General features: G+C 34.3%; 1 protein-coding gene and 1 long non-coding RNA gene across 2 annotated transcripts in view; both read right to left on the reverse strand.

The window, feature by feature from the left end:
- Window positions 1-9: 9 nt before the first annotated feature.
- Window positions 10-18258, reverse strand: part of LOC136816019 (alpha-ketoglutarate-dependent dioxygenase alkB homolog 6-like) — a 29719-nt gene continuing 11470 nt past the window's right edge. Inside the window, exons 6-8 of the mRNA XM_067072442.1 lie at window positions 1630-1734; window positions 1330-1428; window positions 10-441 (exon numbers count right to left, since the gene is read on the reverse strand). Of these exons, the coding sequence (XP_066928543.1) occupies window positions 175-441; window positions 1330-1428; window positions 1630-1734 (471 nt within the window). The 3' untranslated portion in view covers window positions 10-174. The remainder of the gene's footprint in view (window positions 442-1329; window positions 1429-1629; window positions 1735-18258) is intronic.
- LOC136816020 (uncharacterized) lies at window positions 10461-11604 on the reverse strand. The gene is made up of 3 exons (XR_010847791.1): window positions 11566-11604; window positions 11089-11247; window positions 10461-10572 (listed from the first exon to the last, which is right to left on the reverse strand). It is a non-coding gene; the product is annotated as an uncharacterized lncRNA (long non-coding RNA).

An 18258-nucleotide genomic window follows, 5' to 3' on the forward strand; every position in this document is an offset into this window, starting at 1 on the left:
GCATGTTAATTGATAGATTTTTTATAAGGGATTATTGTTTACTTTTTTGTAAGTTTTCTATTTATAAATATCGTGAGAAAATTCTGACAATTTTTACAAAAAAAAAATTATTATACTTAAAAATCAAAGTGACAATACATTCGTACTATCCCGTACTTTCCCTAAATTCTTTGATCACTTCCGACCAAATTTCAATCCAATATTTAAGATTTTCGGAAAATGACGAATAGTAACCGAAATTCTGGTTTTGCGAGTTTTCGTCTCAGATAAATTCATATCGTCTGTTTTATTAAGAATTTTCTTTTCAGATAGAATATCTGTTGTTCTTTCTTCGATACCATGTAAATAGTGGTGATACATATCTTCCTTGAAGCATACAAGACTCCGTGGTTCAAGCAGAAACGAACCAACGTATCTGGAGGATAAGGAAATATCTTCTCCCTAATAAAAAAGATAACAAATCAATAATAAACTATTGAAACTTCATGATTGAGCTGCAACCCTAGACTACTTCTGATGCCTCCACTTTGATATGTTTTGATATATGGGATGTGCAACGTATTTGAAATTCCCGTTCTAAACCTTTTAAAGAAAATTGAAATAACTCTCGGATTGGAATTTCATAAACGATTAGCATCCCCTTACATCAAAACATATCGGAATGAATGCAACTTAACCCCTGCTCAACAAGAGAATAACACTCCATATCACAGACCTGGTTTAGTCCCATATCAATCTTGGTATGGGAAAAATAGTCTGAACTAGTCTCAACTCTACTGGGATAATGCTTCTTTATCTCGTCAAGCAAATTCCCAGGTGTGTGGATGAAATAGATAGAGGTCCCTTACAGAAAAAAAGCTCATCTATAAAAAATCTGAAGTCTCATCATCTTTGGGATTATTAAAGGTTTTCTACGGGAATAAAAGGAGCTTATTTTAGGCAGTGTCTTCATACTGAGTCAGATGAATTAAAGCTACTTTTTTACGCAACGATATCCTGCAAATAAGTGAGAGATCGAAAGTTGTTTTGAGATGTGACCTCGCATTCTATTGCTTTTGTAAACAGAAAAATAGCAAAGTTGATTTCGAGCAAATTTACAATCGTATGTTTTGATAATAGAAAACGTTCTATTCATTATAAACATAAAAAAAACATTCGAGAGAGTATCAGTAAAAGTCCCTTTGTTTGAGGAATGTTTTTTTTATTCAATGTATTTTCATTTTTTCAAAACCTTTTTCTAATCTTGTCGCATTTGTTTTTACTCTACATCAGCATCATCAGACCTTTCAATCTTAAAAAAACTTTAGCAATAAAATTCAATATACAAACCTCGTTTTCTGCCAAGGGTTTGTAAAAATCCAGCAAAGTATGCGATCCAAGATTAATAGTTGAAATGGTCGGGTAAAATGCTGGACCATCAACATGAGGCTATAAAAAAATAATTCATTAAAATCGAGATTATTTTAGGGGGAATGTGAAATGAAAGACGTATTCCCACATTTAAGTAATTTGGATAAAGTTCAGCCTAATTACTCTTAATTAAAAGGATAAGCCTAAAATTTTAATCTTAATTTTCAATGGAGAGATGAAAAACTGAAGATGAAAGTCAGTAGGGTTTGCTTTCCATACCATGATGCCTTGACCAGGTAGATATTCATTAACCAATGCATGGTTTGGTTTTTTACCGTCAAAGATATTCATTGAGTAAAGTTTTTTGAAGTAGACGTCTAACCACTGAAAAACAGAAAATATTTGATCCTGTTCAGCCTGGCTCGCCATATGAAAACAAGGAAATTCTCATCTGAGTGGGTAAGCCTGGCTTATCGGGCCAGTCCACCTCCTTATGAATAGCTTATTACATTAAAGGAAGAAACTTTGGCGGGAATTCAATTTGGCGGATGGCCGAAAAAGTTTTTTCATACGGAAATTAATTTGCCGATTAATTTGAAAGATTGGCAGGAATTTAATTTGGCGGATGAAGGACGTTTTTGTCCAAAAGCCATGAAAAAAGGAAAAACTTGTTTTAAAGCCTGAAATAGCACAAATTTGGGGGAATAAATAGAGCAATTCAAATTTGGCGGAAATTTAATTTGGCGGATGACAGAAAAAATTAAATTTGGCGGGAACTTAATTTGGCAAATTTTGACCAAATCTGCCAAATCTGCCAAATTAAGTTCCCGCCAAAATTTCTTCCTTTAATGTAGTGGAAATCCACCATTTTGGAAGAAACATTTTAATCTGAAGAGCGATTGTTACGTTTATTTCCTTCGTCTGTAATGACAGAAGATACACGATTTAGTCAAGTTAAAAAGTTCTATCAGAAAATAATAAATACAAGACTAGATTTCAAACTTTTTGATGTGTTTTTAGTATATTAAAGGTTTTGTTTTTACATAAGTGTTTCCGTTTCATATCAGACACATATTTCATATCAGGACAGTGTCTTGCTATTGTTATATTATGCTTATATAAGCAAAAAAAAAATTTTTCTTCCTTTTTCTGACCAATCTTGCCCCGGGGGGGGCACTTAGGCAAAAATAGGTACGGGGACGTGCCGCTGGTCAGGGTACCTTTTTCAGTGTTGCAGAATTACTGGCAGGGTATCTAAAATTGCAAAATCCTGATCTGACAGGGGCGCAATTTCATGATGTGTATCTGACAGGGTCTGTTTTCGCTTTTTAACCCCCAGAATGTAGGTGAAAAGATTCCGTTGCTGAGAGCGAAATTTCAGTATTCATCGGAAAGTTTTGTTCTCTAAGTGAAATTCATACTTTAGAAATATACTCTGACTGACAAAAAATTAATAAAGATATTAATTTTATCGTGCTACAAATGATGAAAAGTAAAAGAAAGGACGAAAAGAAGAGACGAGAAAGTTGTTTTTCTTTTGTAGGTTGAAGATTCTGTGTTAAAATATGTGAATAATGTAACAAAACCTCTGCCTCACGGCCCCGGTGGAACTTTTCCCACATCGGGTCAAAAAATTTCTACTAAATTCCCAATAGGGATAGAAATTTTATTCTTCAAAACTTAGGCAAATTTTCTGATTGGGCTGGGGTCCCAGCTGGTCTGGGACACGTCGTAAAAGCTTAAAATGCCAACATTAATCATCCCTCGGGTAATACTTTCATGTTATGAAAGTACAACAAAAACGTTTTATATAATTTAACAGACTTTTTATGTCGGGTTATGAAGGCTCCCAAATTGAAGGTCAACTAACCCCAAAAAGTAGGTCAAACATTTTGTTAAAATATCTAACTTAGAACAATAAATATTCAAATGGACTATTTTCCACATTTCCTTAGTTCATTAGGAACAAGAGCCGCAAAGATGCGGATAAATATTTCCTTTACAAATGATAAAACAAGAGCCGCAAAGATGCGGATAAATATTTCCTTTACAAATGTTAAAATAATATTGATATCCTCAAAAGATTTCAAAGTGCTTTAAATCTCAGATAACATCAAGCAACACAAGTCCCTAAGAATTTCAAAATTCCATTTATATTATTGCCAGTACTTACAGGATTATTCATAAGATGACTGTAGGTTCAAAGCTACGGATCACGGAATATATCCAAGCTGAACCCGACTGAGAACAACAATGCAGTAATCAAATTGGCTGGAACTTTAATTTTCATTAGGTGGACTTTAAATTGATTTTAGTATTATACTAGCGGTCACCCGGCGTCGCCCCGCCAAGTAGAGTGTTGTTGAACACATCAAAAGACCTGATTATATAATTATCATTTTAAGCGCTGATTTCCAGAAATATTACATAGCCAAAAACTCAAAAAGGGCAAATATTTAAAATGAAACAATGACAAAAAGGAGGATACTTCACAGTAAGAATACCAAAGAAAATTTTATATATTTTCAAAATGAGATGAAATATTTTGCATTATATTTTCATATATAAAATATTGTAAAAAATGTAAAAATTTAAAGTAACTTTTGGAGTTTTTTGAAATAATGTACTACGTGCTAAAAAGTAAAAATCTTTCAAAACAGGGAAACAATTTCATATTTTCCGACAGAATGCAAAAAAAAAAAAAATCTCATTTTTATATACTGGGAAACATTTCATAATCTGAAAGAATGTCGATAGGAAAAAATTCCCCTAACAGAAGCCATTTTATGATTTCCAAAAGCATGCTGCAAGAGCAAAAAATTCACTTACTTGGATACACTCAAAATTTCCAAAAAAATGTCAGAAAATAAAATCAATTGTAAAAGGGGTTACGCACGATACGAAAATCTCGTGTTCGCAAGCGAAAGGTTTTTTACACTACATACCGTAAGATTGCTAAACTTCCTCATTCCCAGCGAAACTTTCCGATTGCTAGTGTACAACGGAAAAGGACCAAAACGCCACAAAAGTAGATTTAACACCGATTTTAGCCAGAGACGCCTAGAAGCAAAAAGATCCCTGAGACGGGGCAGATATGTTATTCCGGAAATGAGAAAGTTAGCCATTTTGTGATACAATTTTAAAAAGTTGTACCCAGCCGTTTGCGTGATGCGTGATCGGGAAATAATTCGAGGCATGATTTGGGCTATTTTCGCGATATTTGCATGGTGAACAAACCTTTTTTGGTAATTTTCATGATCGTCACCAGAGCAAGGAAAATTTCTATCAATGCATTTTAAACATGTACAAACTATGGTGAACCAAAAGAAAGTTGATATTCTATTTTCAAAACAAACTGCTTTTTGGAAGTTTTTTCAACTCAAATATCTTAAAATTTCAACCTAAAATACTTTTTCTCTTTTCTCGTTTTCTTAAATCAGGGGGTAATGAATATCTACAAAAATTGATCTTGTTCATATCAAAAATTGAGAATATTTTACAATAAGAAAACCAAAGGAGAATTTATATTTTCAAAATAGATGAAATATTTTGCATATACTTTATATATAAAATATTGGAAAAAAGGTTTAATATATAAAATATTGGAGAAAAGGTAAAATATATAAAATATTGAAAAAAGGTAAAAAATTACCGGGTGTCCCAGAAAAAAGTCCCCCTCTTTGAAGTGAATTTTCTCGAGTTCTATGAATCTTTAAAGAATAAATTCTTTTGCATTGGAAAGAGGAAAGATAAACTTACATTTTAAGGGGTCATTTGTCAAATTTTGTCAATTAGATCAAAAGTTATCGTCTAAATTCTAAAAAAGGCAAAAAATGAGGGTATCAAATCGTCAAAGAAAGCACTTCCTTTATAAATTTATTAACAATCAAGTTTTCTATGTTGTCCTTTAAGGTAGACTACACAACTTTTGCAGGGATTGTTAATCTTGTACATATAGGTGCTTTGGAAAAAAATGGAAAAATACATTTCCTGATGAATAAAAAAACATTTTTGTGACTTTGTCTTAAATTTAATACCCTCATTTTTCGCGTTTTTTCGACTTTTTTGAAAGGTAATTTTTTAGTATTTAGACCATAACTTTTTATCTAGTTGACTAAATTTAACAAATAACCCGTCAAAATTTAAGTTTATCCTTCCTTTTTCCAATGCAAAAGGATTTTTAATACTTTCAAAGTTCATAGAACTCGAGAAAATTCATAATTTCAAACATACACTTTTTAATATAAGAACAATTTTATAAGAACAATGAGGTTCGAAATCGCCAAAAAATAAGCACAATTTAAGAACAATGCTGAGCCTGAAACTACTCAATTTCAATCAATTTAGGGGTCAAAGTAATAAAAATTGGGTATAATTCCTAAAATAACTGACTTACATCCTATTAATAAGAACATGATAGAAGCTCAAAGTGCAAAAAAAAAAAAAAAAAGTCGAGGTCGAGGCTCAGAAAAATTTTACTGGTTCTTATATAAAAAAAGTGTAATGCAAAAGAAGAAAAAAAAATCTCATATATACTGGGAAACATTTTCATAATCTGAAAGAACGTCGGAAGGAAAAAATTCCCCTAGCAGAAGGCATTTTGTAATTTTCAAAAGCATGCTGCAAAAGTAAAAAATGTCACATAATTGGCAATCATAATTTCCGAAATTTCCAAAAAGAAAAAGTCTTCATGCCAGGATATTGCTTGAAAAAATTTTCAATTGAGGCGAAAATAAAAAAATGTAGCGTTTCTGGAAACCAACCGGGTGAAAAATAATAATTTTCTGATCTGGCCGCAGACTATGGGTTCATCTATATAGTTCATTATAAAAGAAATCAAGTTGGAGCATTTAAGCTATAAAAGTAGTTTGGTTAGATATTCTCACTTGTAGATCAAGAATTGTTTGTTAGATAGTATATAGTTGATACATTAGTATTCAGGACACGTGAAAGAAAATGTCCAAATTCACAACCAAAAGTTTTCCACGTTTTAAACGCACATGGAAGAAAATGTCCAAATTCATAACCAAAAGTTTTCCACGTTTAAAACGCACGTAGAAGAAGATGTCCAAATTCACAGCAAAAATTTCCACGTTTTAAACGCACGTGCAAGAAAATGTCCAAATTCACAACCAAAAGTTTTCCACGTTACATTTTTAAAACATCAATCATCAATCAGTAAATTTTGCTCTGGGTTTAAATTTTTACATTGAAGCTAACCAGTTCATATCCAACCACAACCATTTCCTTGGGTACCGCACCTACCATCTGACATATAAAAAAGTGAGTTCAAAACGTTCAAACGTTTTTGATGTCGCAAGTATTTAATTTTTCAAATATAGCATGGTCAGATTTATCCACAAATATTCAGTCAACTGCCTTGTTAGAATTTGTGTAAATATACGGGCAAAATTGAAGTTAGTTTGTTGTGAAAGTTGATAAAATGTCCTGTCCTGTTTTTCAAGAGACAGCGAGATTGCATCTCTCATGCTAAACCAAACGGAACATCAAATCCAGGAAGGAATAATAATAAACTTCATCATCAACCATTTCTTGTAACAATCACACAAAAAGCATGATCCAATTCAACTCATTAAAGCATGAAAAGCAAAGAAAATAGCGAAATAGCAGTTAGCAACCAGTTGTTTATTTTTGCCGCCATCTTTGATTTGACTGTTAGAAAGCAGTATGGTCCGATCAACAATACGCTTCCGAACCAGGCGACGTTTCCCGATCGAGAAGGATAGTTATATTTTCCACCGACGTTTCTCGAAGAAATGACGTCTTCATCCTCGTAAAAAAAACACCCTACTGTTTATCACGCCGGAGCTCGATTTACAAAGAGATTTGGAAAAAATCCATTACGTAATGCTTCCAACAGACAGTCGGGTACAGGCGACAATTCTCCATATTAGGACTTAAGACAGTTGCACACGACGACGAAAGTCTGAATGGAAACGAGGCTGAAAAAGGGTAAAAATCGATTTTATCACTCCGCATATCAGCTTTTTTTCCCGCGCTTTTGCCAAAAGAATCGCACTCGCTCGCTGCGCTCGCTCATGCGTAATTAATTGTCATGCCAGGAAATCACTCGAGTTTTCTTCATTTTTTAAATGCATGTGGAAGAAAATGTCAAGTTCACGACAAAAGTTTTCCACGTTTTGAATGCACGTGTAAGAAAATCTCCAAATTTATCACAAAAGTTTCCACGTTTTAAATGTACATACCGTCAACTGCTTTAACTTGGGACGATTGGTCGAAACATGGGACTGTTTGATATATGGTCTGTATTTTCACTAACTTGTTAAATCTCTTTGACAACAAATTTGTTTTGATAACTCCACCAAGTTTATCAATCATACTTCCTTTCATAACATGTCCTGATAACTTTCACTGATAGCACTGATTGGTGAATTAGAGAACGCCCGCTGCCTAACCGCCTATCGCCCGATGGGATTAACAAATAACGCGTGTGTAACTTGCCGCGCGAGTGACGTCAAACGCTCCATCGTTTTGCCATTTTTTAATACGCCGTTCATTAACTCAAATCAAATGACTTTGGAGGTTCGGTGGCCAAATTGCCGTCCCATGTTTTGTCAAATAATAGTCCCAAGTTGGAGCAGTTGACGGTAAGAAAATCTCCAAATTCATGACAAAAGTTTCCACGTTTAAAACACAAGTTGCAAAAGATCTAAGTTTCCCACGTTGTAAAATGCACGCGGGGAAGAAATCCGGTTATCAGCTTTAAAATTTGAAATTTATAACCGCAACAAGTTTTCACTAACTGTCACTAACCCCAGCAGTTAATTCATTGTTGTAGATAAAAAACCAGGCGTACCCAATCGATGAAATCGATACGGGAAATCAATCGATATTAATCGATTTTCATCGATAATAATCGATAGTGATCGATAACTAATCGATAAACAATCGATAGCCAATCGATACTAAGACTTTACGTTCTTATCGATTGGATTCGATTGTTATCGATTGATATCGATTAATCGCTGATTGCTTTCGATTGTTATCGATTAATATCGATTTCTTTATATTCGCTAAAACGCAACCCTAACGTGGTTTTTCTAATTTAACGCGTGGCAATAAATAATTATTTTCGACGCTAGGCGTGAAAAACTAGAGAACAATTAATTACGATATTCAAGTGTTTTAAGTGTACGCGTTTACGTAAAGGTAATAAATAATTATTTTCGAACGCTATGCGGAAAAAACTACGAGAACAATTAATTACGATGTTCAAGTGTTTTAAGTACGCGTTACTTAAAGGCTTGTGTAATATATATTACATATAGATCGTATAATGTATTAACAAGCATTAGCTGATTTGGAGGAGCCAGAGGAGGATGACGAAGATCCCTTTAATTTGTGTTTTTGAAAGAAAGAAGTTTATCAAAAATAAAACTTTCCTGTCTAATTTTTCTTGTCCAAGGCTTGATCACGCGTAATAATTAGAGTAAGATTAATTACGATTTTTCGCCAAAAACAGGGAACGCGTTAAATTAGAAAAACCACGGTACACGGTATTTGGCCATTCCTATTCCCCTGTGCATTAATCCGATTAATACAGTGATTTGTTTGTGTGGTTCTACCCAAGCCCTGGTCGCCGAAGAGGGTTAGAATTTGCGGGTGGAAAATTCGGAAGTCGAGATAGTTAGTTCGGTGCCGCGGTGGCAAAAAAAAAACCGTGAAATTAAAATGATCGTGCCGCGAAATTTTCATGCAATAAAGTAGTTACCCGGTCGGCGGAAATTTAGGAAAATTTACTGGCGGAATAGTCCGGCCCACGGGGAATAGTCATTGGCCGTCGGAAAAAAAAGTTATACGGTCCGCGGAAATAGAGGCCGGGCTAGTTTTTTTTCGAGCTATTTCGGCTTTCGGCGGCCGGACGACTATTCTGACGGCCTACTCTCCGCGGGGCCGAAAAAAACTATTCTGACGACCGGATCACTATTTCATAATTTCTATTCGTAAAATATAGTTCATTTTAAAATCATTCTGACGTCCTCAAGTTGATATCTAATCGAGTGTACCCTAATAGTTTTGCTTTATTTGTTTTTTCAGGTTTTAACGTACTGGACATCACTCGGTCAATAAAATGATTGGAACGCGCTGATGAAACTGATTTGTGGTCTGGAATTGCAAAACGAAAAAAAAAATTGTCGACAGAAATCAGATCCACTGCTGGAGAAAAAAAGAATAACGGGATTTTTTTCTAGAAAAAAAACACATAATCTAGCAAAGTACTCAGTCATTGATTGGAATTCGTCAAAACTGGTCAACAATACGAGATTTTTGATAAGGAATCCTTCCGCACAGCGCGACAAAAAAGGGACCCTAAAATGCCCTTCTAAAACCGACAAAATAAATATGCTAGTAGCCAAAATTATTATTAGTATGTCGTATTAAGCTAAAAATATACACATATTACGAAAAACAACTAGCTGAAGAAGAATTCCATGGTTACCTTATCGGGGGGAAAAAATGTCAGAGGTTTAATTAGTCTTGGAAATACGGATTGTCAAGAAAATGGTTGCTGTTGTGGTTTGCTTTTATTTATTTGGTTCTATTTAAGTATTTTATTATCAAAGAACTCGATTGAGAGAAAAAGAAATTTTTATTTGTTCAATTAAGAAGCTTCCATGAAAAAGTGCAGAACGAAAAATTACGATAAGAATCCCTTCTTTTCAAATATAAAAATCGGGGGAAAATTTTGTCCGGGATTATTAAAAAGCGAGTAGAAAATTTCGTAGGACATAAAAAAATCGGGGGTAAAGATTTGTCGGGGAAAAAAAAATTTCGTCACCTCGAAATTTTCGTCAATTTACCCCGACATTTTTTTCCCCCGATAAGGTGCATGCTTTCGCTCGGATACGTAATAGCCGGGGGTTTGGAATATAAGCGAGGAATGGAAAAAATCTTAAAACTTAATAAGCGGTTCGAATAAAAATGTCCTAGGCGAAACATTTATCGGCTATTAGGTATCTGGGAGTATTCTATAGAGAATAGGATAAGAACAATTTGAAGCTCGAAGTGCCGAAAAAAATACTGGTTCGTATAAAAGTGTTTTAAAATTGTATTTTCGCATATTGATAACAAAAATAATAGTTTAAATTACAGCTTCTTTTGAATTTTCGCCTGGTGTTCTCCCGGTGTATATTCCCCATCTCTCTGTCGTTTTCTCGCATTTTGAAACCAAATGACAGCCTAAATGATAGGTAAATAGTGCTTGATGTCAAAGTGCGGGTTAAGGGTGGTGTCTAGATTTTCCAAATTTTCTAAAATCACAATTCCCAACTTTGAGACCAATAGCAACCATACTCGCTGATGAATTTTTTATTGACCCTGCCTAAAAATAGCACGGAGCAAAATCCTCGTCTTTTCGCCCACAACGCAAATTAGCCTATAGGCTCCTAGATTAAAACCAACGATGCGTAAAGCCCAAAGGGCTAGATCTCTAGCTTTTGCTGAAAAGTGTGTCGAAGTTAGATTGGAAATCCTATCTAAGTCACGTGACATTACAATAGAATTTCAGCGCTTGACCAATCAGAAGCTTTGCCGATTTTTCGGAATAAACAATAGCAGAAAATATTTTTCCCCGGTACTCACTTTTTCTTGCTTGGAAGAGCTTGAAGCACGCTATCTAGCCCTTCGGGCTTTACAGAAATCTGTGATTAAAACTGAAAGGCGTGGATAACCACAGGGAAATCATCTTTTACTTACGTTTTTCGCAGGTATGTCAGCGATTTTAGATAAGGCTTCTTTTGTGTCCTCGTCAAGGATTCCACGTTTTGTTTTGGTAATATTTATCAAGTAAAGCTATTTGAACTTTGCTGAACTTGTATGGTTTTGCTGACTTTCTGAAGTCCAATTTTTCTTTAACTAAAAAACAAACAAATAATTCCAAACGCAATCTTACCATCAAGCTTCGGATCTTAATAGGCAATAGACACGATTTTTCAATAAAATTAGTACAATTATTTTTATTTCATCTTCGAGTTATGTTTTCTTATAGATATAGATTAGATAAAAATTAATTACAGAGCTTTAAAAACAAATTCACAATTTTCGCCTGGAGGGAGAGTGTCGTGAGTGGAAATGTATTAGAGGCGACGCTTACATAGAAACTTGAAAACATTAGGGCGTGAGTACAAAAAGCATTTCGTTGATCAAAATCATTTGAAATTAAATTTAACTTACCTTCCCGGTTTTTGAAGGCGGTTATCAAATCCGATTTTTTTTTTCTTGGTGCTTTCGAGAAATTCTTTCATTCGGATCCAAGGGAGCCAACCTTGACTGGATTTTGGTATTTTTTTTATTTTCTTTTTTTCAAAAGATCGCAGAGCGTAGACTGCCTCTTCTTTAAGATACTCTCTGCGAAAAATGTTTTGCTCACACCAGATTTGGCAAGCCAAGCCTCGACCTTTTTTGATACATCTTGGACGTTTACCATTTCTTCTTCATCACTTTCTTCTACGGAATATTCATTATCTTGATGATCTTGAGCTTCCGTATTTTCTGGAATTTCTTTGGGAGATGATGTGCTTGTCTCATTCATATCATCAGGAACAGGGTCGCATTCTTCAACGACTACGTAGTCGATTGATTTTGACTTGAGGAATTCAATAACTTCATTTGTTTCTTTTTCATTCTGACATTTTGCAATCAAAACCATCTTGACTTGACAACGCTTTTAATTTTTTCTTGACACAAATACACACTACTCACACTCATTTACGCGACAGTTCGAAAAGTTACTCTCCAACAGATGTCATTTTCATTCAATTGTTTGTGTCCTTGGCGCCGAATAAAAAGGGGAAAAAAAAAAAAAAGAAGAAAAAAGACATAATGAAAAAAAAAAAAAAGCAGCCACGGTGAAGAGCGTTTCTACAGTGGACTTTCCAAAAAAATAAATGCCTCTTGTTTTCGGGGGGTTAATATCCTAACATAGAATGTATTACTATTATACTATTGACTCTATGAATCTTTTTAGTATTTTAGTGTGTTTTATAGATACAAACAAATTACAAAATGGTAGTTTTCTTTCTATTCAGGATATAATATACTGACTTGTCACTTAAAGAAAAAAACTCAAACCCCCTGAAAGATTACACCGAAAATGCTTTCTACATATTTTTTAAACGGTCAAGTGTATGGTGTTGCAATTTGGCGTTATTTCTGTGAAAAATCTTATTTTTAATTTCTGGTAATTTGAATTCGCATCATGCTTGTGAGACTAACTTTCGATACTGTTTGCAAAGGCTATCATGAATGTGGCTTTCGTGTTACAAGGATGGATAAATTTATTTTTCATAAGACCAATCGAGGGCATGGCGATAGCATTACAGGAATGGATGACAGAGGAATCTTGGGAAATTTGGAGAGGAAACTTGGAGATATTTTATTGCGTTTCCCGTACCTAAACATTTATGGGTATACATGTTAAACTCTTATCGATATTCAATTTCCCCGAGCGGGCCACACCACTTCAGCGTTTGATGTCGGGGTGTAGCGTTGCTAAAGATTCTTTTTTTAATCTTAAAGTCCCATTTTAGCAAAAATTGGAATTTTGTTCCTTCCAGCCTAATTAGACTACAATTTCGGACTTAATCAGGTCATCGTAAGGTTAGACCACAGATCTGTAAAGCCCGAAGGGCTAGATAAGCAACTTTTATCGAAAAGTGAAGCCAAGGTTTGGAAGGATTTCCTACCAAAGCCACGTGACTAAAATATGAAATTTCACCAGTTTGAGAGATGCGAAATAGCGTTTGCCACCTACTTTTTTTGATCTTGCGCTTCAAAAACAATTAAATGCTAGATCTTATCCGCAGGCACGAAATTTAAAAAGTCCATTTTTTGCTTCACTTTTGTTTTGCTGGAGAAAGCTTAAAATTGCATATCTAGCCCTTCGGACTTTTCAGATCTGTGGGTTAGATCAGAATCTGCTAACATAGCCTAATTTACAATAGTTCCTGACTGAAAAATCGAAACGAACCCTAGGGCCTGTTAATATCGCTACGCGGAAACTCTATGGAATGGGGAAACCAAAGTAAAAGATCAATTATGTTTACACAAGATTTTTCTTCCTTTTATTTTGAAAAGTAAATTAAAGCCTCGATTGATCACGAAATATAAAGGCCTATCTACACGTATATTTATTCTCCTTTTTCGATGTAATACATTAACCAAGGTATAATTTATTGATATCAGAAGGATGTAATCTATTTTGCGTCGTGTTCGTACGCTATTCTGTAATGCGGAAACCCTCTTTCCAAGTGCTTGTATGCTATTCTGTATTGCGGAGACTTTCATTTTAAATCTTGGTATACTATTTTGTAATGCAGAAACTTTCATTTGAATTAGAGAGAGAGCATAGATACTAAGAATCATTCGGACTCGAATTAGAAAGATAAAGTACACGTTTTTTTATAAAAACATCCAAAACTTTTGAAGCAAATAAAAGGAGAAAAGTTCATGTGACAAAAGTGGCAAGTGTGAAAAGAGCTCAAATCATACGCGTTTAAAAAGACAGAGAGAAAAAGAAAGAAAAAGTATCAGACGATCATGTTTATTTAACGCATCAATAGCTTTATTTATTTAATTTGATCACACCATGAATATTTTAGTGGTTTCTACATTCCATAGAGTTTCCGCATAGCAATATTAACAGGGCCTGAACCCAAAATCCCGCAACCCGGTACCCTACATAGGGACCCAAAATTTTCCAAATCGGGATAGAGATTGGTGTCGTGTATATGCGGGTGGTAAGAGTTGAAATTTCAAATTAGGAAAACATGATACCCCCTGGACTTGCTTTGATACGAAAAATTCGCAAAGTTTTGTTATTGAGCTTATTAATGTTGATTTTATTCTAGTTGTGTCACTGGTAACCACTTTCCGGATCCTAGAGGCCGATACAACTATGGAGGTGGTTTGAATGTACCAATCAAACTAGAAATTTTAGTTGGAGAAGGACAAAGGGCATTGAAAAACGAATTAAGAAGAGCGGGGTACAATTTTCTAGAAGAAGTTGTATGAAATATATATATATAGTCCTATATATAGATAAAGAAATTACTTTGTTCTTTTTCATTAGTTCTCATCCTCACAAATTTTCTTCAGCTAAAGTAGGAGATAGGAGATATATCTATAGAGGTTTGCGAATCAAACTACAGCTAAAGCGGAATTATTTGCTTCACAGGACTCTTCTAAATCGAACAAATTTTAGTTTCGTCTTAGTTTACAATACTTTATAAATTCTACTCCATAACTTGTAATTCCTTAACTCGAACAAATTTGTAACCCCTGTTTATAGAAACTCATAGATACTTCACTGTTGTATATATTTCCAGTAGAGTAATATTAAAATGTTAAAATAATCGAATCCAGATGGATACTTACGATGAGGAAATATGGAAAAGTATAACAACTTCTTTAAAATGCATCAACAAATCGAATGATATCAAGCTACTAGGACGATTGACCGACCCAACGTTTTCAATATCATGCAGATGTATGAAAACTCTAATTACAAAAAAAGAGGTCAAGAGTCAATGGGCAATATTGAAACGACACGCCGATACTAAATCACATCAATTGAAATGTGGCTGGACCTTAACAGCAGATTGGAGATGTAAAAGTATCACGACAGGTAAAAAATCTTTTATATACAATAGAATCTTCATAACTTGAAAGTATGAGTAAAGAAATGAACGGTTTTGATGCAATGTATAGTTTTAGTGAAGATATTTAGTTTTCCCGTGTCAAAAACCAATTACTAAACGATTTCAGCTCCACTGGGAAATTACTGGAAATTGTTTTTATTTCCTTTGGAAATTCAAAGTTGCGCTCCGATAACATCCTAATTGATATTTTGACCCAGGAAACAATGGGATTCCTACTTCCAAAGAAATTTTGTAGAAATGTTCATCCCCACTGTGGGAAGAATGTGTTGACCATCACAATCAACAGATAAATTTATATGTGTTCTTTATTTGTAGGAGCTGCTGACATTAGAGGATTCTTCAATCTCGGAAATGGTTCACGGAAACGTCAGGCAGAAAGTACAAATGAAGATATTTCTCCAAGCCTTACCGATCAAACAATTCAAATTGAAGCACACAAGGTAAGAATTTTTAAGTTGTCCTTCAAATGCACGTTTTGAGCTCAACCAAATCGACCAGATTTTCTTTGGTGTCATCATTTGATCATTCATCATTCATCCACTTATGAGTGGAAAAAAACAAAGATTAAATTTTTGAAATAGATAAATTCATAAAACCATTACCGTCTTTGCAGATATAAAAGAATTTCGAAATTTCGAATAAAGAAGAATATCTGATTGAGGTGGACATTTACAAATCCGCTAAACTTCCCTCCTTGTTGATTAAGAGTGTGTCCCTTTTTTTGTTTCAGATGGCGAAAAAAATGTTGAATTCGTCCAAATTAGAGAATGCATCCAATGAAGTGAACCGCCATGAAGTGGAATCGAAAGAAGCTCGATCATTAGAAATTGAATGTCAAATCGAACAGGTCGAAAGATTTCAAAAAGAAAGAAATGATCTCCGTTGTATCGAAGGAGCTAAACTTGAAGCAAAGATTTCTGAAGAACATCGAATATCGTTAGGCAGAGAACACAATAGATTGACAGAGAAAATAATGGCGATGACTCAAGATCAAAACAAGGTTTGACTATCTATATAAAAATAGCCTTACATACCTGAAGCCTTTTCTGCAGTGATTTTGTTTCGCTAGCGATTTCAGTTTTGTTTTTTCTTAGTGGGTATTGTTTCATTAAAATGCAACAGTTTTCTGTCTGTTTTATTCAAAATACAATTGTACGATCCCTTGTTGAAAGTCGTAAAGACGCGGTACAAAAGTAATTGCCGAATAAAGAAAATCAGTATTACTCTAAACAAGGCCTCATGCAAATTCTAATCTACAATAATTGAAAACGATAATTGAATACAATTATGATTTTTTTTTCAGTTATTCGATCACGAAGCCTTGCAAAAATCAGTAGAACAAATCACTCTTGTTCTGGACATTAAAGAAAAACAAGCAAACGATGAACAATTGAAACTTATCAAGTCTTTGGCCCTTATATCTGAACAACAGGTTAACCTCTTATATCATAATCTACATAATTTATCAAAAATATACAAACTTTGAAGGACTCCGACCACAATTGACCTCTTTCGATAGCTTTGCTCGTAAAACAACCATTTTAAATTGCCCTTTGGTTGTAGGGGTTTTTCCCCTTTGAATGACAATTACTTCGAATTATAGAAACATTTGAATAATACAGTAGAGTTTAAATTAGTGAGAGATGACAACTTATAAAAGTGTTTGTTTTATCTTCCATCTTCAGAAAATGGTATACGATACCAAAAAACTTATCCTGGGAGTCGACATTAAAGAAAGTCTGATGATCAACAAAGGAGTCGACAAGCCTTACAAGAAAGACGTCATTGAATTGGCCTCGAAAATAACCGCCATAAAGTCGAACCCACAACACGAGACACTGTACAATTTTGTTCGAGACATTTTTTACAATTTGGAAAAGAAAACTGGAAAACGCTGGACCGAGTCAACTCAAACACTTTTTGCCACTGTCTTAAATTATGGTGGTAAAAAGATAGCTACAATCCTTTCAAATGAATTAAGTGGACCCTCGACCCAGACCATGTACCGACAAGCAAGAATGTCATTTTTACTTCCAATGAGCATTGAAAATAGGGCTTTTGCGTATGCCTCAAAATTGTACCAGCTATGGGGTTTTCCAGGGCCTTTCATTTTAGCTGTAGATGCAACAGTCATTGTACCAGCATTGAGAATAAGAAATAATCAAGTGATCGGTCTTGCATCTAATGAAAAATTTATGGTAACGACTGCCGAAGATATCATGGATCTGCTGCACGTTCGAAAGATTGGAAAAGCAAACCAGGCCAACCTTTTTCTCTTGGTACCGGTAATTGACAATATTCCCTGGTGTATCATTAGCATTCAACCCGTTGTCAAAGGTAAGAAATATTTCACCAACGCGTTTGATTTTAATACTAAATACTCCTAAATACGAAACTCTATAATATACTAATTGGAATTGGAATTGCAATTTCCCGTCAAAAGTCCCATATATCTTTCCCCTTGGAGGAGATTACTTTATGTAATCTAAATCATCTTCAGACGGTAAAGAATTCGATTTTGTTTTACTCTTTTGAAATATTGATTTATAGGTGAAGATTGGAAAAAAGTCAAAGATTGGTTCGATATATCACGAAAAATGGCAAGAAATCACCAAATTGATATCATTGGTTTAGCGGCAGATGGCGATTCAAAGGTATATAGTCTTACACAATTCATGAATGAATAATCGATTTTTTTGCATGGAGAAGTCACAAAGTTGTTTCTAAAGGATTCCTGAATTTTCATTTTAGTATCGGAAATATTTCATAAGTACATTCTCCGCACTGCGTGAAAAGGCAACACTACCGTCTCTTGATCTGATGATTCAAACAGAAGAATCACTGGCTCCATACATCCCGTTCTCGGATTGGAAACATCTCATTAAAAAGCTTCGTAACCAGTTACTTAACATGAGAAGAACATTAGTGCTTGGGAATCATTTGGTTTTGCTAGAGCATCTCATGCAATGTTTTGAAAAGTAAGCACAGTATTTTTTATTTTTATATAATATTATTATTATTGTTATTTTGATTGATAGAAATAACAATAATGAATAACATCTGATCCTTTGAACCTACAATCTTTCGAGAAATACATTGAGATTTAAGTGCATTTTAACGTTTTTCAGAATTTGGAGTTCGGGCGAGAATTGCTATTTTAGCACTTCAACTATCTTCCATTGAACATTTCGATTTTAGATGGGTTTAG

The sequence above is a fragment of the Clytia hemisphaerica genome, unplaced genomic scaffold (genome assembly GCF_902728285.1).
Source record: "Clytia hemisphaerica strain Z4C2 unplaced genomic scaffold, Clytia hemisphaerica genome assembly, whole genome shotgun sequence".
Taxonomy (NCBI): domain Eukaryota; kingdom Metazoa; phylum Cnidaria; class Hydrozoa; order Leptothecata; family Clytiidae; genus Clytia; species Clytia hemisphaerica.